Source organism: Sciurus vulgaris, assembly GCF_902686455.1.
Source record: "Sciurus vulgaris genome assembly, chromosome: 5".
NCBI classification, from domain to species: domain Eukaryota; kingdom Metazoa; phylum Chordata; class Mammalia; order Rodentia; family Sciuridae; genus Sciurus; species Sciurus vulgaris.
In genome coordinates, this window is record NC_136465.1 from 114184852 (window position 1) to 114207845 (window position 22994).

Here is a 22994-nt window from a genome sequence, read left to right on the forward strand (position 1 = left end):
CTGATTTTGCATTTTGGAAATGGAATCAGCCATTTCTCAAGAAGCTGTGATTCTTTCAGTGGAAATGGTATTTCAAAGTTAAGACCTGGGGGCTGGGGATATAGCTCAGTTGATAGAGTGCTTGCCTCTCAAGCAACAAGACCCTGGGTTCAATCCCCAGTACCGCCAAAAAAAAAAAAAAAAAACTAGTTAAGACCTGGGATCTGGGTGTGCATAATGCTTGGAGCAACATGTAATCCTCATGGTAAAGGATGAGCCATTTAGGACAAACTTGCTGTATGTGTTGACAATCATGAGGGGACACTGTCACTTTCACTGTCACTTCCAATTCTAGTCCAGGGCCTACAGGGTGCTTTCTAGTTTGCCCTTTTTCTGTTTGTATCTCCTCCAACAATAAGAAACCTCTTCCTACTATCGTTGATACACTTATCTAATCAGAAAGCTGCTGTTAACCTGTCCCAGTGCAGCTACCCTCCCACTATGTTCAGTGACTCTCCATTCTGGGTGTCCTCAGTATACAGAGAGGTGGGTGCCTCCACCCCTAACATCCTTGCCAGTATCTTCCAGGTGGACAGGCCCTCACACTTTGCAAGCTCTTAGAGCCCATGCGGGCCATCAATGTTTCCCCTACTCCACTTGACTCTGATGCCTCATAGGGGATATGCATTTGGACAACCTCTCACCCCACAGCAGCTCTTCCCCCGCATAAGAGCTCTTTATCCTGCTGAATCTGACTCCCCACACCAGGCCACCTCTCTGTAGCCTACTAAGGGTATATTTCCCAAACTTCAGGATGACCCCAGATAAAAACCCAGTCCTAGGACACTTAGCCTATGCCCAGGGGCTTGTCCAAACTAGAAAGACATGATGACTGTGAATTCAGATTATTCTACTGAAGCAGTGGTTCTCAATCATATTTTGGTCTTCACACTCTTAGAAAGAGCTAAGAGTTTTTGTTTCTGTTGATTATACCTATCAACATATACCATATTTGAAATTAAAGTAGGAATTTTTTTAAATAGTCATGTTTAAAAATCACAATATTTCTAGTACATGTTTGCATAAATAATGTTTTATGGAGGGAAAAGCTATTTTCTAAGAAAAAATAGGAATGACATTATTTGACATTTTTGCAAATTTTTTTCATGTGTTTTGATTTCATAAAATATAACTAGATTCTCTTAACTACTTCTGCTTTCAGTCCATTGCAATAGATTGTTTTGGTTCAAGTATAGAAGAAAACCTGGCCTTACACAGAAATGTAGTTGGAAAAGAACTTCATGTACCTTGAAAGGATCTTAGGAACCCCAAGAATCCTCGACTGTACTTTGAGAATGATGGTATTAGAACATAAATTCTTAGGTGAATATCTGATGACATTCACAAGATTGACACTTATGTACAATTGCTGATTTGCTGCTTATAAGTTCCTTTTCTCCTCTAGAAGCATATCACAGTGCAAATAAGAGTGTTACCATAGGGATAACCTTAAATCCATTCTTTCTCTCTCTCTCTCTCTCTCTTTTTTTCTTTTGAATACTGGAAACTGAACCCAGGGGTGCTCTACCACTCATCTACACCTCCAGCCCTTTTTATTTTTTAAATTTGGGACAGGGTGAGTTGCCCAGGTTTGCCTCAAACTTGCTGAGACTGGCCTTGATCTTGGAATCCTTTTGTCTCAGCCTCCCATGTCACTGAGGTTACAGGCATATGCCACTGCACCCAACACTTGTCTCAGTCTTTAAAAAAATAATTCTGTCACATAGCTAATAGTTTCAGATGCATTTTGACATACAGCCCAACTAATAGCATATACCATGTGCCAAAGCAATGTGGCAGCTGGCCTCTGTTGTGAACAGTTCGTTCCTGCCGGGCATCCAAAATCATTCACTTCAGTTACAGGCAGTACTATGTTAACTGCATAATATTTGAGTTCTCCATCGGAACTAGAGTTTCCCTGGTGCACTATTCTGTGGTCAGTGAGCTAGTGCTTATTATTGAGCACTTCCTGTGTGTTCACCAGGAGACAATGTGATAATAGATCAAGTCTCTGCTTAGTGTTTTTGCTAAGCAGGCTAACATTTCTAGATGCAGAAAACTATGCTGTATTTACACAAAGGATGAAATGTACATCAGGATTTGATTAGCTGTCCTACTTTTCCTTAACCTGGGAGAAGCAGACTGTTCCATCTGCAGATGCTTATCTTGTACTAGGAGCTTTGATTTTTGCAAAACTGAATCTCTAGGAATTTTTCTGCACTTTATAATACTGCATCTTCAAATTGGAAAAATGAGGTGCCACAGAAAAGTATAGAAACACCAAATAACCAGACAGCCGTTTATCCATTTTGATGTGTTTTTATCAAGTCCTTCTATTTCATTTTTGATATATATTAGTTCAACTTATATCTAAACAGCATCTATAATGTAAGCATTTTTTACTGTTTTCAGTTCTCCTCAGACTATGTTTTCAAAGCTTTCCTTAAACTTCTTCACATGTAAACTTGGTGATCAGGTAGTTGTTACAAGTACTAATTTATTATGATAGTTGTAAACCCATTGCATGAAAAATTCTCTCCTCTAAAAGCATAGTATTCAGTAAGAGTCTGTTGTGTGGCCTAGAGAGTGTTGGTCTTTTCATAGGGGACACTCAAGGGATTCAGCTTTCTTCCTGCATTTACCTTAATAAGGCCTGCAGGAAGAAGGCCTTGGGAAACACAAGGTGCTCTGTCAGGTAGAAGAATGGGAGGAGAAGAACATAGAGAAGAAATCATTCTTGCACACAATAAACTGCAAACCTAATACTTCTTACATCATTAAAATATTGAAAAATCAAAAAGGAAGTAGTACCAAAGTCTCTGACAATAAAAAAAAAAATTCTTAAAGATATAGTCACCCAGTAGAATCTGCCCCCTACCTCTTTTTTTTTTCTTTATAGTACAAGGGATTGAATCCAGGCCCTCATGCATGGTGGGCACCAGTAGAGTTTTTTTCTTTTGGTGTGTGTGTGTGTGTTATTAGGGATTTAATCCAGGGGTGCTCTACTACTGAAATATACCACCAACCCTTTTTAATTTTTTTTTTTTTTTTTTTTTTTTTTTAATTTTGAGACAGGGTCTCACTAAATTACTGAGGCTAGATTCAAACTTGGGATCCACCTGCCTCAGCCTCCAAGTAACTGGGATTATAGGCATGTGCCACTGCACCCAACCACCAATAGACTTTTATTCAGCAATAAAAGCAGAAGTTAAAAAAAGCTGTATAGTAGCATGGATGGATCATGATAAGTAGAAAATAAGACCTAAAATGATATGTGAGATTATGGGTATTTTTTTCCTATATTTTACACACTTTTGTCACTATTTAATTCCTTTTATGACTTAACAAATCTTGTTGAATATGTCTTGGTTTGCTAAAACATATAACTATCAAATAAGGACTAATAACAATGAATGATCTCTTTTGCAAGTTTTGTTTTATTTTTAATTGACACATAATTATACATGTTTTCGAGGTACCATGTAGTGTTTCAATTTATGTATATATATTGTGTAGTGAACTATTCAAGTCCATTAGCATACCCATTATTTCCACTATCATTTCTTTGTGATGAGAACAAAGTCTGCTTGACTGTTTTGTAATGTAGGATACACTATTGCTAGCTGTGGGCATCCTGGGGTGCCAAAGCACCAGAATTTATTCCTCCTGTTTGCCTGTAACATTGTGCCCATTGATCAGCCTCTCTCCCTTCCCCTCTTCTGTCTTCCCCAGCCTCTGGTAACTACTGTCTACTTGTATAGGAATGATTTGTTGGTGGAGCTGGGGTAGTGGCTCAGTGGTAGAATGTTTGACTAGCATGTGTGAGGCACTAGTTTCGATCCTCAGCACCACATATAAATAAAGGAATAAAATAAAGCTCTATCAACATCTAAAAAATATTTTTTAAAAAATTATTTGTTGGAGCTGGGGTTGTAGTCAGTGGTAGAACACTTGACTAGCATGTGTGAGACACTGAATTCAATCCTCAGCACCACATAAAAATAAATAAAATAAAGGTATTTAAAAAAAAAAAAAGGAATGGTTTGTTGTGTTGTTCTTATTGTTGTTTTGCAGTAGTGGGGATTGAAACCAGGGCCTTGTACATGCTAGGCAAGTACTCTACCATTGAGCTACACCTCCAGGCCTTTTTTAATTTTGAGACAGCATCTCACTAAGTTGCCTAGGCTGGTCTCAAACTTATAATCCTCCTGTCTCAGCCTCAGTCACAGGGATTACAGGCAGGGGCCACCATGACTGGCTGAAAGTGATTAGTTTTTTAAAAGCAAAAATCCCCAGCATATACATTCAAAGGGACAGCTGACCCTTAAAAGGAGTTATCTTGTGTGCAGTTAACATTGCTTAGATGAACAATGTGATTTGAGTAATTCTTTATATATATATATAGATTTATATATGTGTGTGTTATATACATTATATTTATATATATTTAATTTTTTCTTTTTTACTTGTAGAGGGACACAGTACCTTTATTATATTTATTTTATTTTTATGTGGTGCTGAAGATTGAACCCAAGGCCTCACATATGCCAGGCAAGCACTCCGCCACTAAGCCCCAGCCCCAGCCCCTGATTTAAATTCTGACAACAAAGATGGGAACATTGGGGCTGAGGTCTTCATTAAAGAGGAAAGTAGGGAGATTTTCCTGCATCATGTGGGGTGCTTGTGGGACATCCAGGTATTAACGTCTATGGATGCAGAAACCAAGTCTGCCTCTCGAAGCTTCATGGACATGTTGTGATCAATGATAATGATAAAGGCATTCTCTATTATTTCTTTTCCTTACCTCCTGCCTCCCCTTCTTTAGGTTTTCACTGGAATTTTCACAGCAGAAATGTTCCTGAAGCTCATAGCCATGGATCCCTACTATTATTTCCAAGAAGGTTGGAACATTTTTGACGGATTTATTGTCTCCCTCAGTTTAATGGAACTGGGTCTAGCAGACGTGGAGGGGCTTTCGGTGCTGCGATCTTTCCGATTGGTATTCCACATTTCTCCGATTTCTTTTAATTTCCTATCTTGGGACTACTAAGAAAGAGTTTTGTATAAGTAAACTTAACTGTTTTAAAATAAAAAATAAAATAAATTTTAAAACCTTAGCTATATTCTACGCCCAATTCCAGTTGGTCATTTAGTTGACTTAGCTACTAAAAGGTTGAAAATTTTCCCATTAGATGCATAATGTAAGTCAGTTTTTTAAATCATTAAGCAAACAAAATGAATTTGGGGAATTTCATCAGAAAATAATGCCTCTTTGTCTAAAAGACAAAGGCCTCTCAAAGGCTTTTCTGGGGTCTAATTTGGTTTTCTCAGGAATTGTTTATTTATCTGAGCAACTCTTTTCCTTGAGAAGCAAAGAATTTCTCCATTTTCAAAGATGAATTTCCTTGTTTCTTTTATCATGGTGACCCCTTCCAGAAATTCATAATAAGTTTTTTTTAATTCTATTGAAATTAGTTGTTGAACATTGGGTTTTCCGCTTTATTAGCTAAGAATTTTTTATTAACATATTTGAAGTTAATGTGCAAATTACTAAAATGACTCTGAAAGAGTAGTTAATAAAATCTTCAAGAGATGCCTGTAAGTAGTATCATAAGTTATGTCTTGAGTAAGTCCTTGGAGAAACTGAATTACACTGGGGGTATCTCACTCCAAGCTCACTGCTGCCTCATTGGCATCACAATAGTTTAGGGTTTTCTCTCCCAATCAAGAATATACCGAAGTACTCGCAACTGAAAGGGTTTAAGGTTTTTTCATCAGGATATTCAGGAGAACAAAGAAAGAGATTCGGAATAGAATGAAACTATTTGTAAAACGGAGATTTCACTTGGTGAAAGTCACAAATGACATCTGCCCAAGTTTCTGAAACCTCTGCTCACTAGTAACTGGTTTAGATCCATCCCACAGTTGATTTTTTGAGAATAGTTCTTATTATCTCAATAATAAGTGGAAGAAATGAAAGATAGAGACCATAAAAATTAATACTCTGAATATATTAGAAGCCAAGCAGGGAAAAAAAAATATGAGTGGCCCAGATTCACATATGGCAAACCATCTCAGATGAGACTTGTTGCCTTCTAGCAGAATTTCTGTTATATTATGTATCAGTTATTGGTTATTTGTTAACTTATGACATCTGATAATGATCTTATCATTTCTTTGGCCAAGCCACCATGGGCTTTATGCATTATAATTCTCAGTTTATTTGCCAAGATCTTGTAATCATGCATTACAGAATATCACAATTTCCTGACTGACAGATACCAAAAGTTTTGTCCTCTGAATTAATAATAGTATAGATTCTTTTCAAAAGATGTTTAATATATGTAGAACTTCCTCTATTTGGGTGTTCTACTTTTTCTCCAAAAAAGTAATTCTGAGCATATCACAAAGTTGCATGGTAGCCATTGATTATTTGTTGGACTTAAGATTTTTTTTCTTTTTTTTGTTCCTGGGATTGAACCCAGAGGTACTTAAAAACAGTGAGCCCCATCCCTAGCCCTTCTTTAATGTTTTATTTTGAGACAGGGTCTGCTAAGTTGCTTAGGGCCTCACTAAATTGCTAAGGCTGGCTTTGAATTTGCAATTCTCCTGCCTCAGCCTCCTAAGCTGCTGAGATTACAGATATGCACTACCATGCCCAGCCAATACTTAGAATTTTTAAATGCTTGCCTTTTTAAGGTGATAGATGACTTCTTTTCATTGTCCTTGCCATACTGTTATTTTGGTTTCCCACAAATCATACTTTCCTTGACATGTACCTTGAGATTTCAAGGGGAAATCAGTAGGAAAGAGAGATGTTCATGTGTGAGTTTTTAAAAAGCCGATGGATGCAGGATCTAATACAAAGAACTAGAGATAGCATTCTTAGATCCTAGCTCTAAATTTTTTAAATATGTTGGTGACTTTTATTATAGTAAACAAACTTATATGTTATTAAAATAAATATTTTAATAAAATAAAATTTTTTTACTTACTATGAAATTAATTAGTTTTCTCTTATCTATACCTCAGTTTCTCCCCTTTTAGTCTGAGACACTAAGAAAATTCTGGGAATTTCTCAAGGTTGTTAAATAAATTTAAGCTGAGCTTATAAATTTTATGTTATTATTTTAGTCACATGATAAGAAAATGGATTGAGTATCATTTAGTTTTTGTTTGTTTATTTTCTCCTTAGCTCCGAGTCTTCAAATTGGCCAAATCCTGGCCCACCCTGAACATGCTGATCAAGATTATTGGAAATTCAGTGGGTGCCTTGGGCAACCTGACCCTGGTGCTGGCCATTATTGTCTTCATCTTTGCTGTGGTGGGAATGCAGCTCTTTGGGAAAAGCTACAAAGAATGTGTCTGCAAGATCAACCAGGACTGTGAACTCCCTCGCTGGCACATGCATGACTTTTTCCATTCTTTCCTCATTGTCTTTCGAGTGTTATGCGGGGAATGGATTGAGACCATGTGGGACTGCATGGAGGTGGCAGGCCAGGCCATGTGCCTCATTGTTTTTATGATGGTCATGGTTATTGGCAACTTGGTGGTTAGTACTAATTTCTAAAACATTTTTGTTCTTTGCCCTGATCATCCTACCCTTGGCCCAGAAAACCAGGCTGCATAGTCCCTCTATCACTTTCCATGTCTATTGACATATTTGTTCTTTCTTGGCCCAGAAACCCTAAGGTACAAATGAGGAAGAGACTGGTTTTTCAGAGAGTACCTATTAAGTCATAACACAGCACAACCTGCCAACCCTTTTTCATAATTAAGGAAACAAAACTCAACATAAGTTAAGTGATTTTCCCAAGATCACACAGCTATTAAATATCAAGTCCTCTATTTGAACCTAGACTACAAAGCCTATGCTCTTTCAACTACCAAAAAAAATTATTTTTTTTTCCTTTTTCTCAACTAGGATTTCTTCACCCTGGCACTGTTAACATCTTAAGCTATATAGTTATTTGTTGTGAGACTGCCCTGTGCATTGTAGAACTTAACAACATCCCTGACCCACAAGCTGCCAGTAGCATCCCCCAAATTGGGTTGATCAAAAAAGACTGCAGACATTGCCAAATGTCCCTGGGGTGCAAAATTACTCAACATTGAAACCACTGATCTAAGCCATCTTAGAGTTTGATTTTTAACTATATAAATGGGAAATCACTTTCTTGCCTTACTCTGCTCCTCCATCTGCCTGTTTTCTGCCTCTGTGTATAGAAGAATCACCAGCAGAGATTTTTTTAAAATATTTTTTTCAGTTGTCAGTGGATCTTTTATTTTATTTATTTATATGTGGTGCTGAGTATCAAACCCAGGGCCTCACACATGCAAGGCAAGCATTCTACCACTGAGCCATAACTCCAGCCCCTCGCCAGCCAGAGATTTTAATAACTTGTTTCTTAACACATAATCTAAGGACAGCAGCAATAAGATTGCATGAGAGTATGCTTGAAATGTAGAATCTTGGAACCGCCCTCCCCAAAAAAACACTATTGAATCAGAATCTACATTTATAACAAGATCTCCATGTGATTCATGTGCACACTACAATTTGAGAAGTCACAATTTATGAATCAGGTCTCCAAATCCTACTTACAAGTGTAGAGCAAGGAAGACTGGAAGATGGCAGGCTCAAATGATCTCTTATCAACTCATCCATATTATTTCCTTTCCCCTTTCTGTTATAAAGAAATATGCCAGTTGAGCATGGTGGCACACACCTATAATCCCAGCAGCTCAAGAGACTGAGGCAGGAGGATTGTATGTTCAGAGCCAGCCTCATCAGGTTAGCAAGGCTGTAAGCAATTTAGCAAGACCTTGTCTCTAAACAAAATACAAAAAGGACTGGGGTGTGGCTCAGGAGTTAAGTGCTCCTGGGTTTAATCCTCAGTACAAAAAAAAAAAAAAAAAGAAATATGCCAGCTGAGGGATCCTGTCACCAGCCTCTGAACCAGACGTACTATCCTATGCTTTCATTTGACCTGTAAAAGTAGCTACCATGATATTTCTCTAATCTATCCCATTCCCAGCCACCTTTCCCTCTTTTCTGATACCTATAAATCTTTCCCCAAAAAATAAATAAATAAATAAATCTTTCCATTCCTTTGGGGAGTATACTCCTGCTTCCTGGCATATAGTATATCAACATTTCTTACCACTTAACCTCACCAACCTCTCTGTTGTCTCCAGGACATCTCTCCACGTCCGCTTCCAGATACCTGAACACATGACTAAAATCATCTCTGCCCCCGTGACACTTTAACAGGTTCCCTTTTGTTCAGTCCCTCTGCCCATCTAGTCTCTAGGATCTTATAACTTCAGAGCCTTTTCTCTTTTTTCTGTACTGCCAGCAGGTACCAAATGCATTTTAAATGTATCTTTCTTCACTACATCTTACTTCACGTCTTCTTTCATGGCATTTCTACACATACATCTTTCTTCATCTTATTTTTATAATCTACCCCTTCCTTTGCATTTCTATGATCCATGCAGTATTTCTAAAAGTGTGATCTGAATACCACCTATATCATATCATCTGAGACTCATTCATTAATAAAAGCACAGTCCCAGACCCTACACCAGATCTGCTGAAACAGGGTCTCTTCAAGGTAGGCCAAGGATATGTATTTTAACAAGGGTCTATCCCCTGCCAGAGACTCATGTGCTAAGGTTTGGGACTACCATAGCTTGATCCAGACCTTATTAACCCATGCCTACAACAGCTTTCTAGCTTCCAGCCTCCTCAGTATGTAGCAAATAGGAATGACTTTCTCAAATCTGTCATTTTCTGTGTCTCCTTTATTCAAAAACTAATAGTGGACCTGAGTGTGGTGGCACACACCTATAATCCCACAACTTAGAATGACGAGAGGCAGAGGATTGCAAGTTTAAGTCCAACCTAGGCAACTTAGCAAGATCCCATCTCAAAATAAAATATAAAAAGAGGAGGGGGAACTGAGGATGTCATTCAGTGGTAGAACACTTGCCTAGCAAGTACAAGGTCCTGGGTTCAATCCCCTGTAGCACAAAAACAAGCAGTGGCTCCTATTAAATAAAATTTATATCCCTTAACTGGACTTCCAAGCCCTTTCCTATTCCATTTTGTCAATTTATTTTTAACTCTACAAATGGCCCAGATAATCCAAATACTTATAGTTTATTGTTTCTACTCCCTTACTCAGCATACACTATTATCTCTACCTAAACTATATGCCCTACTCTTCTTCCAAAGTATGACAAAGTAAAGGACAAATTAAATCAGAAAGTGAATACCTCTCCCACTTTTCAAAGTAGGACTTAATAAAAATAAATGAATTGTTGGTGAGGGGTATTGGAGGTTGAATCCAATAGCACTTTACCACTGAGCTACATCCCCAGTTCTTTTTTATTTTTTATGGTTTTGTTGTTATTGTTTGTTTTGGGGGTGTTTTGTTTTGTTTTGTTTTGTTTTGTTTTGTTTTGTTTTGTTGGAGATAGGGTCTTGCTAAGTTACCACAGCTGGCCTTGAATTTGCAATCTTCCTGTCATACTCCTGAGTTGCTGGGATTACAGGCAGGTGCCACTGAAAACTAAATTAATGTCCATTGTAGTAAAACAGGAAATTAAAACAAAAATAAATAAAGCTTGTATCTGGTGACTTGACATTTGGCTATGCCATAGAACACAAAGATACCATCACTGTCTTGCTTGTGGGTTTTTTTTTTTTTTAATTATTTAATTTTGTTTTGTTGAGATAAGGACTCAATATGGTGCCCAGGCTGGCCTCACACTCCTGCATTTAAGCCATTCACCTGCCTCAGCCTCCCACATAACCAGCACTACAGGCACACACTACAATGACTACATTATTTTTATAAATGTTAGGAAGCAAAGAAAAGTTATTTTTTTGTTTCTTGGTACTGGGACTCAAAGCTAGGATTGCACACATACTAAGTACACATTCCACTACTGAGCTACACTCACAACCTCAAAATTCATTCTTAAAATAAGCTAATATGAAATACATTTCAGTTCTATCTTCTTTATTTGTTGTATGGAAGTGTGACCGACCAAGCCTAATTTTTTTCCCATATTCTTATGAATACGTGACATCTATGTACTCTTTGACCTTTCCCAAAAGTCCAAATCCACCAATTTTTATTTTCAGAGATTTGTCTAATCAAAGTGAATACAATCTTTGCTTTTTCTGGTTATAAGAGAAGTAGTATATTTTGGAGTGCATACGTACAACTGTAAAACTATAAAATAGCCAAGAAAAGAGATGCTAGACTGCTTGCTTTAAAATGAATTTCCACCTGGTGACATGAGCATTTAAAATACTATTCAGGCCAACAAAACACAACAGAAATTCTTGAATCTATCCTAATGTGGTGATGCATACTTGTAATCCCAGTAGCTTGGGAGGCTAAGGCAGGAAGATCGAGAGTTCAGTTAGCCTCAATACCTTAGCAAGGCCCTAAGCAACTTAAGGAGACCCTGTCTCTTAAATAAAATGTAAAAAATGGCTGGGGATGTGGCTCACTGGTTAAGTGCCTCTGGATTCAATTCCTGGTACCAAAAAAAGAAAGAGAAGGAAATTCTTGAATCTATTACATGAATTCTGCTGGCTTCTAATTTGCAGCCCCTAGTATAGCAGGATAACTTTTCCTAAGACCATTCTATAATCACTTCTTTTTCTAATGCTACTGGTATAGGTGCTGAACCTCTTTCTGGCCTTGCTTCTGAGCTCCTTCAGTGCAGACAACCTGGCAGCCACAGATGATGATGGGGAGATGAACAACCTACAGATCTCAGTAATCCGCATCAAGAAGGGTGTGGCTTGGACCAAACTTAAAGTGCATGCCTTCATGCAGGCTCATTTTAAGCAGCGTGAGGCAGATGAAGTGAAACCTCTAGATGAGTTATATGAAAAGAAGGCCAACTGTATTGCCAACCATACGGGTGCAGACATCCACCGAAATGGTGACTTCCAGAAGAATGGCAATGGTACAACCAGTGGCATTGGCAGCAGCGTGGAAAAATATATCATTGATGAGGATCACATGTCCTTCATCAACAATCCTAACTTGACTGTACGAGTGCCTATTGCTGTAGGCGAGTCTGACTTTGAGAACCTGAACACAGAAGATGTTAGCAGCGAGTCAGATCCTGAAGGCAGCAAAGATGTAAGGTCCCAACCTAGAAACCACCCTCAATCCTATGTGAAAGAGCAAACAGAATTCTGTCAACCCCAGGGATTGGGTCACCGCTGGGTTTGGTAGATTCTTCAAAAGCCAATTCACTTTGAGAACCAACTCAACCTACTAGTATCATGCCTTCCCTTAATAACTGAGTCCCTGAAGTAGTCTGGGTTAGCTCCATTGCTTCTGAAGCATCTGGATTAGAAACTGGAGTAAACCGTTAAATCCTTCCCTGCCATTAATCTGCCTGAGACCAACCCAGGGCCACATGTGGCTTAGGCTGGGTCACTGTCTTCTCTAAGTAGGTTTTGTTGTTATATCCCATCCTGACAGAATTTGAGGGCCTCATGGTTTCAATCTGCTCATCATGAGTTGGATGGTGATGAGCTATAATAAGAATTATAGATAAGAATTACAGAATTACATCTGGCCCGTCCCCACTAGTCATCCATGTCAAGTGGACATATTGCTGCAGAGTTGCTTCATCTCTCTTTCCTTGCATATCTAGAAACTGGATGATACTAGCTCCTCGGAAGGAAGCACCATCGATATCAAGCCAGAAGTAGAAGAAGTCCCTGTGGAACAGCCTGAGGAATACTTGGATCCAGATGCCTGCTTCACCGAAGGTAAAAGGGGCAAGGAGAGGAGTGAGCGCGTGCACTGGTCATGGACATGTCTGTGCCAGGTGGCGGAGGGGTGGGGCTTGGTGGCTATCTTCAAGAATTTTGGTCCCAATCCCCCGTTTTGAAGAAAGTCCATACTGTTTCCCTTACTCAATTCTGACATATAAGTTTCTCTTCTCTAGCTTCTCTTTTGTCTGTCTGCTTTTGGTATCAGCCCAGACTCTGCCATGAGAAAGTTCTCTTCTCTTGTGGCTGTGCCTGCCTTCTGACTCCAGAAGTCCTTACCCTGTTAACCTTTGCAGTATAGCTTCAGCCCTGCCACTGTTTCCATTCCTGAATCAGATACTCTGATTCAGCCACTGTCCTCCCTGCTGTGTGGTGGGGCCTGGGAGATGGAGGAGAGGGCAGGTGTGGGTGGGGCAAGTTTCCACAGTCTGACCTCCTCTCATACTGGTGCCAGGTTGCGTCCAGCGGTTCAAGTGCTGCCAGGTCAACATTGAAGAAGGGCTAGGCAAGTCTTGGTGGATCCTGCGGAAAACCTGCTTCCTCATCGTGGAGCACAATTGGTTTGAGACCTTCATCATCTTCATGATTCTGCTCAGCAGTGGTGCCCTGGTGAGGTCCAGGGGAAAATATGATGAGGGTTTGGCTGGGGAAGGGTAAAGAGAAACCAGAGGGAGGAGGCTGGATGGGGCCCAAGCCCAGTATCTTTAAAAGTACAGATGGTCTTTGGCCCCGAGGATAATCATCTGTTAAAGTACGTCAGGCTGGTGTTTTGAGCTTTGGGAATTAGAATCTGCACTTATCCACATCCTGATCTTCTCAAACCCAAGACCCCCTTTTCATCAGGATGAGCACACAGACTACCATGTGTCCTCACTGCCTCCTTCACCCCAGCTTAAGCAGCTTCCTCAAATGAACTTCCCTCTCTCACTAACACCCCAAATTTCTTGTTCTTTACATTTCAGTCACACAAGATGAGGGAGATAGCATTCCTCCCAACCCACATTAGCAAACCTTGAGAGAGTCAGATCTCTGGTACAGAGGTTATTTATATTCATGTTGCCCTAAGTGCTCATCATTCTTTAGTGATGGCATACAGGGTGCTGAACCCACAGATACCTCCCCTGTGAGGACTAGTGGTCTTGGCATTTGCTCTCATTTTAGCCTGGTTATCACTGAGGACACCTGGACAGGATCTGGTACGAGGGTGTCATTTATGACTGAGTAGATTTGAGAACAGAGGGACTAAAGGCAGCCCACAATTTCCTCCTTTCATTAAAGGAAAGGTGAAGAGTATAGAATTTTGAAATGTTTTTTAAAGTGAATGGACAAATTCATGTAAGTGGGAAATCAAACTTAATCTAGAAGCAAAAAATAATAATGGCAACAAGGGAGAAAACTCAAATTTGGTGTTAAAGATCAAGACAGTAACTCAAGAAGTTTCACTACTCGTGAAGTAAAAGACCAGGAGACGCTGACGGAGGCAGTAGTGTATAATAATAAGGAGCCCAACGACAAAGGAGACAACTTTCTGACTAGGACATGAGGAGTGGGGAGGATCATGCATGAAGGCATCGGAACTATAGTAGGAGGCCCGGAAGTGGTGTAGGAGCTGCAGTCTGAGTAAGGGGCAGCCAGACTGTCCCACCTGCCCTGTGTCATCCTTTGCATTAACAAGCATTCATGCCATGCTTCCTGGTACAGTGACAGCAGCATGGTCTCTGTCCCTGAAGAGCAGAAGGATCAGACTAGGACAGGTGACTTGAGAAGGGTATTTTTATCATGGTCACCATCATTACTCTTCAAATTTAATAAGTAAACAAAAACACAAAATAACAGAACACACCCTATCCCTTGCTTCTTTTCTTCCCTGACTCCACAAAAAGAATAAAGCAGCAGCACAGCAAAAGTTTTGAACTTTCTTTACTGCTCACGTTTGACAATTTGTATTTGTTATGATGAGCAAACAATGGATACCTTAACTCAGTACAGGAAGACCTTGTGCCATAATAGGCATGAGACTTAAGAATAGCAAAGGGGAACCGAGGCTACTAGAGCATAGTTATAGTGAGACCTCAGAGGGAGGGGACCCTTAGAATGAATTTCTAACAAATGGAGTTAAGGGAAAACCTGACATAGAAGCTGTTGCTGTTTTAATTGATCAGATGTACTAAGCCCCTGAGAAGAATTGTAGATTCTGTGACTTCTGTGCCCACTGACCAGTGATGAAACTGGAGTACCTGATGTTCATGTGCCTGCATTTTGGAAGATGAGGTTGCAGACAGTTGAACTCTAGACTTCCTTCTGGAACTGTTCAGAGCAGGCACCTCCCATTGTCTCACAGGGGACTTTTTTCCACTTCCCACAGTTTTTGGGTTTTTTTTTTTCATGCTATGTAGGCATTCCTTCTCTTAACATCATCCTGTACTCTCTGCAAATGGGAATGTTCATACCTTCGTATCAAAGAATTATGTCACTGATGAATATCAGAGAAGAAAGCCATACTACAGTTTTCTTCACCCAAGTGTCTCCCACCCCTGTGGTCCTCCACCCATACCTATGGTATCAAGGGACTTGAAAGAACAGATATTGTCATATATGTAATATTAGTGAAGATGTAGAGAAATTGGAACACTCATACACTGCTTGTAGGAATATAAAATGGTATAATGACTTTGGAAAACAGTTTGACAGTTCCTCAAAAAATTCAACATAGAATTAACAGCAGTTCTATTCTTAGGCATATACCCTAGAAAAATGAAAGCATACTTACATGTAAAAACTCATATACAAACATTCATGGCAGCATTATTCACAATGACCAAAAAAAATGAAACACTACAAATCTTCATCAACTGATAAAGGCTAAACAAAATGTGACAAACCTACAATTCAGATATTATTATACCATAAAGGAGTGAAGTACTGATACACATGACAGCATGGAAGAACTTTGAAAGCTTTGTGTTTAATTGAGAAGCCAGTCACAAAGGACCATATGATATATGATCTCACTTACATGAAATGTCCAAAATAGGCAAATCTATAGACGGAAAGTAGATTAGTGGTTGCCTAAGACTAGAGAAGTGGGGAGAGGCAGGGGGTGGGAGGGGTGGATAGCTAAAGGGTGTGGGAGTTCTGTTGAGGTAATGAAAATGGTCTAAAATTATGATGAATGCATAACTCTGAATATACTAAAAGCCACTGAATTACATACACTTAAATGGCTGGATTATATGGTATGTGAAGTATTCCTCAGTGACACTGATAAAAAATAAAACACTGGGGTTGGGGATATAGCTCAGTGGTAAAGTGTCCCTGGGTTCAATCTTCAGTACTGCAAAAAACTAAAAAATCAATCAGTCAAACAGACACTGGGCTGGGGATGTAGCTTAAGGGGTGGTAGAGCACTTGCCTAGCATGTGCAAGGCCCTGGATTCAATATTCAACACTGCAGAAATGTATAAATAAAACGTGTAGCAGGGAAATAAAATGGAAGAAGCAGGAAGCTGATGATAGGCCATCCACTTGTGGGAGGAGCTGCCTGCAGTGGCAGTGCTTCCCACAGTGCCTGTTTACCTTTCAGCACTGTAGTAGGCAGCTGCTGCCTCTCTTATAGGCCTTTGAAGACATCTACATTGAGCAAAGGAAGACCATCCGAACCATCCTGGAATACGCCGACAAAGTCTTCACCTACATCTTCATCCTGGAGATGTTACTCAAGTGGACAGCCTATGGCTTTGTGAAGTTCTTCACCAATGCCTGGTGCTGGCTGGACTTCCTCATCGTGGCTGTACGTGTCTTGCTTTCTGTTGCCCAACCTTTCTAGAAGGAAAACAAACAGGAGTATCTCCCTCTAGTGGCTAAAACTGCCAGGGGTTAGGTTTTAGATGAACCTGTGGGTGTAGGCTCTGGAGAAGTTACTGTCAGTATTCAGCTCTTAACTGTGGGGATGGGAACTCTGAAGTCTCTGCATGTGCTCCAGGGACACACCAGCCAACTCTTTCCTTTGTTGGGCTTGGCTTAATTTATATTCAGAGATTAGGAGTGAGAAATAGAATCATTGGTCTCAAGGTCCCCTTGTTTTTAGCCTGGGAACTGGAAGGTTCTTGCTCCCCACCAGCAGGATGACCCCTTCTGCCAGGAGAAAGGGGTGGGGGTTGAGGTGGGGCTGCTGGGGGCAAGGTGGTAGTGGAGTCTGTGTGACTCTCCTGGTCATCCTCATGGATACCTCCAATACTTACCTGAGCAAATCAGTTTATCAGGGAGAGTTCTCACATTGCCATTTCTACAGTGATCACCAAATGAGAAATCCTTCTTCCTTCCAGGTTCTAAGACCCTCTCCAAGGTTTGAAGGCCATGACTTCTTGTATTGTTTTTCAGGTTAGAAGTTGCATCATCTGTAACTATTTCTCACCCCACCAGCACTTGCTCCTTATTGACCTTACTCACAGTAGTGATTGTTCTCTTATTTTGTACAATAACTAAAGCTTTTTTTTTTTCCCAGACAAATCAACATTCAAAGAGTACATGGGAATTGCTGGACCAGGGCCCATGGAGAATTCACTTTCTACCTGGGGCTGAGAGGCAACACAAAAGTTGGGTGGCTGGGAGCTAGGTTGGTATGTTTAGAAGAGAAATTTCATTGATGATGGATGAAATTTCTATGGTTTGATGAACCACCCATAGAGTACTTCTGGAATCTAGGACAGGGTGATATGGAAATCTCTCTCTTAGGTAACAGGAGCCTAGCACTCTACACCAGTAATAATTTCTGTTTCATAGATACATTCCTTTCCTAACAGTTTGCAATTTCTGTGGTTAGTGGCTTCTTCCAAAAGCTATCACCATGTCTCCATTTTCTTCCATTTCAAAAAACAAGCCTTTGGAAAGATTTCTCAATGAGATGAGAAGGCCTGTTCATTAAGGTTAACCAAATAGATAATGGCCACAGACCCTGGCAGTAAGAGGTCTCTACACTCGCTTCAACAACCATCAATATCATATTGTGGGGGATTTCTCCTTCTCTCAGACAGAAAGCTGCAGCACTGAGACTTAGGCAGAGTGTAGAATAAGGCCTAGAGACCTGAAATCAGACTGTACCAGCTCTCTTTCTAGAGAAAGGGAAGTGCCATTTCACAGTAACTCCTCTGAACTTCCCAGAGTCAGGTAGGACACCTATGGGAGCTCATCTTTTGGACCTTATGAGGACTCAGACATGTATGCATCTGCTACCACACTCCAGCTACCCTAGAGATGCTGTAATTTGAAACAAATCTCCCACCATGGCCTTTCCCTCTACCATCTACCCCAAGCTGAACCACTCTCTCCCTCTTCTCTGGGGTGATCTACCCCAGGATTTGAGAATGTTCATCAGATATTTCACATGCCTCTGGTACCACGTAGGCCACTAAATGCATAACAGCCCTACACGTCACCATTGTTTTAACAAATATGTTTATTATATGCTAGGTAGAAAGAGATTTAAAAAATAATAATAGAGGCATATGGCCAGTTGACTGCAATTCATCAGTCCCTCTAGCTTTTGGGAGTTGCTGGATTATTACATTGCTTGGGGGCCTAACACTTGACTCCAGAGAATGCTTCTGTACTGGTTTCTACCATACATGTTTCTGTTGTCCCAGAGCCATAAGGAGTCACAGGGACACAGGCAGGCATGGCCAAACCTCTGGGGAACGAATGCTGGCTATTAGGCAACTCTGGTCTGGTTATAGGTGTGTGGTAACCTAGCATTCTGGCAATGGACCCCTCCTAGGAACCTCCCTTTTATTTACTACTTGACTCCAACAGAACAGTTCACTTATTCTTCATTTATCAAATGTTTGTTGAGCACCCAAAATATGCAAAACCTCTTGCCAACTAGGTGCCGTAGGGAATATAGAAAGAGTCAGACCAGGGCACTTCTCTCTAAGGGTATGAAAAGACAAGATTCATACACAAAAGAACCACCAGCTTGAAGCATAGCATGCTAAATGAGAATACCCCAATCCATCACAATGGCTTTCCAGTTGAACATCATTGAGTTGTGGATGGACAATACAGCTTGGACTGGCATTAGAGCTTCTTCTGCCCATTTTGGTAAAATATCTGGTTCCCTTGGTATTTCAGAACAACCAGCAAGTATAAATTGTAGGTCCTAATTTACTGCCATCTCTGAGAGAATGTTCCTTCTAGTTGATCCTCTGGTGACTTGATATCTGTCATTCATCTCCATATTTGTTTCCCTAATGGATATTCATTTTTCCTTGTTGCCTCATAAAGCTGCTGAAAGCACTTTTTTTTCCCTTTAGGTTTCTGTGGATAATCCAAACAACTTCTAAGTTCAGTTCTTTTTATTAATAAGCTATTTACGTTCCGAACAGGGTCATTTTATTTTGCTCAGGTCCTTTACTGCCACAGAGATTGAATCCTGTAAAAGAATGTTGTCATTTTTTCTCCAGGGAAAATTTCCCCATCGTTTGCAGCAGTTAACCAGCATATCCAGTCCAAGGATGGGAGCTTTCAGAGACCATGCACCTCAGCCAGAGTTCAGACTACTAAAAACATTTTCTGTTTACTTATTATGAAAATGTCACCCAGTGTATGTTTTCTTCCATTCCCACAGCCATAAATGCCCTGGATTTTGATTCTTCAACTCCCCCGCCCCTTTTTTTTTAGGTTTGATTCATTCTTTAAATTGCGTTTTAAGTAATGTTCTGATTATCTCCAGTGAAGGTTTAACATGGACACTCAGAGGATTATGTGAGCCCTCAGCTGCTAATAACCCAGATAATACCCTTATTGATTCTGTCTTGGGAGATCTTCGATCAGTCGATCAGCTGATGGGCAATGTCTAGTTTCAGATTTGCCTAGGAATTGGCCTCTGAACCTTCTCCACCCTTCCACCCCCTGTAGACCTGATTGTTAACAGATAAGTCACCCACCCTGAAGAGGTGGGGCCTTCTTGCATTGTGTGGGCCTGTGACCACTCAAAGCTTAGTTTTTTACAGTTTTTACCTGACGGAGTTTCACAGGATGAAGCTGACCCAGGGGACTTCTGAACTCAGATACTTAGATGAAATGGGATAGCTTACCTTCAGATCTTATGGCCTCAGTAAGAATCTGCCATTTTAGATTATTTGGGGTTAAGATTTGACTATACTTGAGAGAAGATGCCTCCATACAAATTTTTACTGCTAATTATAGGTGGAGTTGAAGTGATTGCTCAGTACTGCTGTATTACAGATATGGCTTTTGAAGCCCTTATTTTAGGCAGGGATTAGCCCTGGACCATCTTTCTGTCAGAGAATATGAGTACCCCAATAGGGCAATGTCTAGTTTCAGATTTGCTTTGGACATTGCCTAGGACTCCATAGAAGACATTAAGTTGATGAATTATGCGTACATGCATAAATCAAAGTTCACAGCCCACTTTAAAATTGAAACATATAAGCCTTCTCATCTCTGACCCTTGTAAAGTCTTTGACCTTCCACTTCTACCCACTGCCCATCCTGCTACTTAAATGTCCTCATTTTTAAAAGTGTGTGTGTGCGTGCATGTGTGCACATTCGGAGACATGGAATCAAGAACTAAAGCCCTAGAATAGAGAAAAAAGCAGCAAATGAAACTTAAATTGTAGGTTTTTTTCTTTTTTAATTTTACTTTAAAATACCATAAATTAAACCAAGTAATATAAGGTGGAAATAACTTAACCTACTGCAGAATTTGTTGTACAATATAAAAGCTGCTCTAAAAAACCCTACGCCCAGGCAGGTGCAGTGGCTCATGCCTGTAATTCTAGCAGCTCAGGAGGCTAAGGCAGGAGGATTATGAGTTCAGAGCCAGCCTCAGCAACTTAGCAAGGCCCTAAGCAATATAAATAAGGACTGGGGATGTGGCTCAGTGATATAGCACCCCGGGTTCAATCCTTGGTACCAAAAAATAAATTAATAAATAAAAGAGAGCGAAAGAAACCCTACACCCAGACACTGTAGGGTTTTTGACCAGGTGTGTTCAGGTCTGGTGCCCCCTGAAGAGCTCCATATCCCCTAGGGATCAGGCCCAGGCAGCCTAAGGTGTGCTTAGTAGCCAGTATTAAAATGTCATTATAGTAACTGCTCTAAGCTCAGATAGAATAAGGTAAGTTTGCCTCTAGAATAGCAGGAAAGCATTTCACCCAAGTGTAGACCTGGAGACCTACAGACTACTTTCCCAAGTATGTCAATAGATCAGCTCGGGATTATTCGGACACCGGTGATCCTGTTGGAATATTGTCATGTAACCTGTCTGCTGCAGACAGATCTTCCAAATCTGCCCTTGGAAGAAAGGGCACTGGCCCAGGGGTCAGCAGTGTGGACATCTCATCCTGGATCCAGAACTGCCACTGACAGTGGGCAGATTTTTGTATATGGTCAGTTTCCTCATATGTATAAAATGATAAGTTTTTTTTTTTCCCCAAGAATTTTGCCAGCTATTATTTTAATGGTGAAAGTTACAGAAAATTATTCTGGAACTGACAAACCTGAGACCAATTCATATGAGGCTATTCTGGAGGAAAGAATGGGAATCATAAGAAAAAATATGGATTTAGTTATTGAGACCCACCCAAGTTCTCATGGCCATAAAGGGGTCATGGTTATGCTTATAAATTGGAAGTATTATTAATTAAAAGTGAGGGAGAAAAGAATGACTTGAGTTGTCATGGGGTCAAAATTCTGTCAAGGAGTTTCCTTATTTGGTTCTTTTCTTGGGAACTGCAAAGTCACCTGCGATACTTATTCAGTACGTTTCCTTTGTTGATGTAGTGACTCATCAAATTCTCAAACAAATGGTTTCTTGCCAACCAGGAGTGAGAGAGCTTGTCCCTGTTGGAAATCCCATGATGAATGAGCTGAGGAGGGGGCGGCTTGTGTGGAGTATGTGTATTTATCTGTATTCTTTTCCATAGGTACCATTAAATTTGTCTGGCTTAATTTAATGGGAACTTCTGGGACCTGCAGAGACTGTAAAGGGCGAGGGTAAGGTTCTTGTCATCTCTTCAGGCTCCTCTCCTTCCAATGGAACTTCCTCATTCTCTCCCTTTCCCTTCAGCCTCTTCCCTTTCCAACTTGTGTGTATGTTCTACCGCCTTCTCTCGATTTACTCTTCCCTTTGTGTTTTTTTCTTCTGCCTCTCTCAACCACCTTTCCTTCCAGGTCGTTTGAGTCAAGTTGAAATAGGCAGCTGGTGTTACCCACTTGCTCCACCTGGGGGGCCCTATCTGTATAATCAGTGCTAGGGGCTTTATTCTAACACTCTGGAACCTCTGTTTTCTTTTCTTTTCTTTTCTTTTTTTTTTTTTTTTTTTTCTTTTTGTTTCCTTTTTTGTTTTTGTTTTTCTCTTCTGTTTCCGTGTAGGTCTCTTTAGTCAGCCTTATAGCTAATGCCCTGGGCTACTCGGAACTAGGTGCCATAAAGTCCCTTAGGACCCTAAGAGCTTTGAGACCCTTAAGAGCCTTATCACGATTTGAAGGGATGAGGGTAAGATACTAAGAGCAGCTGATCCTTCTGCATGCCAATGGAAACTGTTTAAGCATGCTAGAACTGATCACATGGTGGAAAGATCATTCAAACACGAATTCTGTGATGCAGCTGCCGATTTGATCCTCCACTTTCTGCCCCGCACCAGCCCCGTGCGCAGGGGAGTTGCATTAAGCTGCCTCATCACATTAATATTGGCCCCACCCCCAACAACATACCATCGCAGAACATGTTAACATTGGCTATTCTCATTTGGCCTGGCTTACCTGTAGCACTTGGGGCGGCTTTCTGGGCTGTTGAATTAATAGGGAGAATCACCAGGTGCAAAGAAGGGGAATTATCACCCACAGACCCACTGAAAAGCACAGGCTGCAGGCAGGGAGAGTGTGGATAGGGGCATTAACCAGATGGGGACTGTGGCCTTGGAGTCACTGAGAAAGCAGCAGAAGGGACTTGAAGACACATGGCAGGCTTGTAATTGGGGATGGAACAGAATTTGGCATGGCCCTGGGAGAAGAAATGCTTTTCTTTCTATTCTGATTCCTCTTATTGCACCTTGTTGTTCTCAGCCCAGTCCCATAAGGACTGGCAGCCTCTGTCTGATAGCAAAGCTTTCCTCCT

The 22994-nt window shown here is 40.5% G+C and overlaps 1 protein-coding gene across 6 annotated transcripts in view; it reads left to right on the forward strand.

Moving 5' to 3' along the window:
- SCN8A (sodium voltage-gated channel alpha subunit 8) overlaps positions 1-22994 on the forward strand; it is a 181802-nt gene that overhangs the window by 136962 nt on the left and 21846 nt on the right. For all 6 annotated transcript variants that reach the window (XM_079139767.1, XM_079139766.1, XM_079139769.1 and 3 more), the window contains 7 exons: positions 4865-5038; positions 7235-7591; positions 11742-12212; positions 12736-12853; positions 13311-13465; positions 16473-16646; positions 22251-22373. In XM_079139767.1, the coding sequence (XP_078995893.1) occupies positions 4865-5038; positions 7235-7591; positions 11742-12212; positions 12736-12853; positions 13311-13465; positions 16473-16646; positions 22251-22373 (1572 nt within the window). The remainder of the gene's footprint in view (positions 1-4864; positions 5039-7234; positions 7592-11741; positions 12213-12735; positions 12854-13310; positions 13466-16472; positions 16647-22250; positions 22374-22994) is intronic.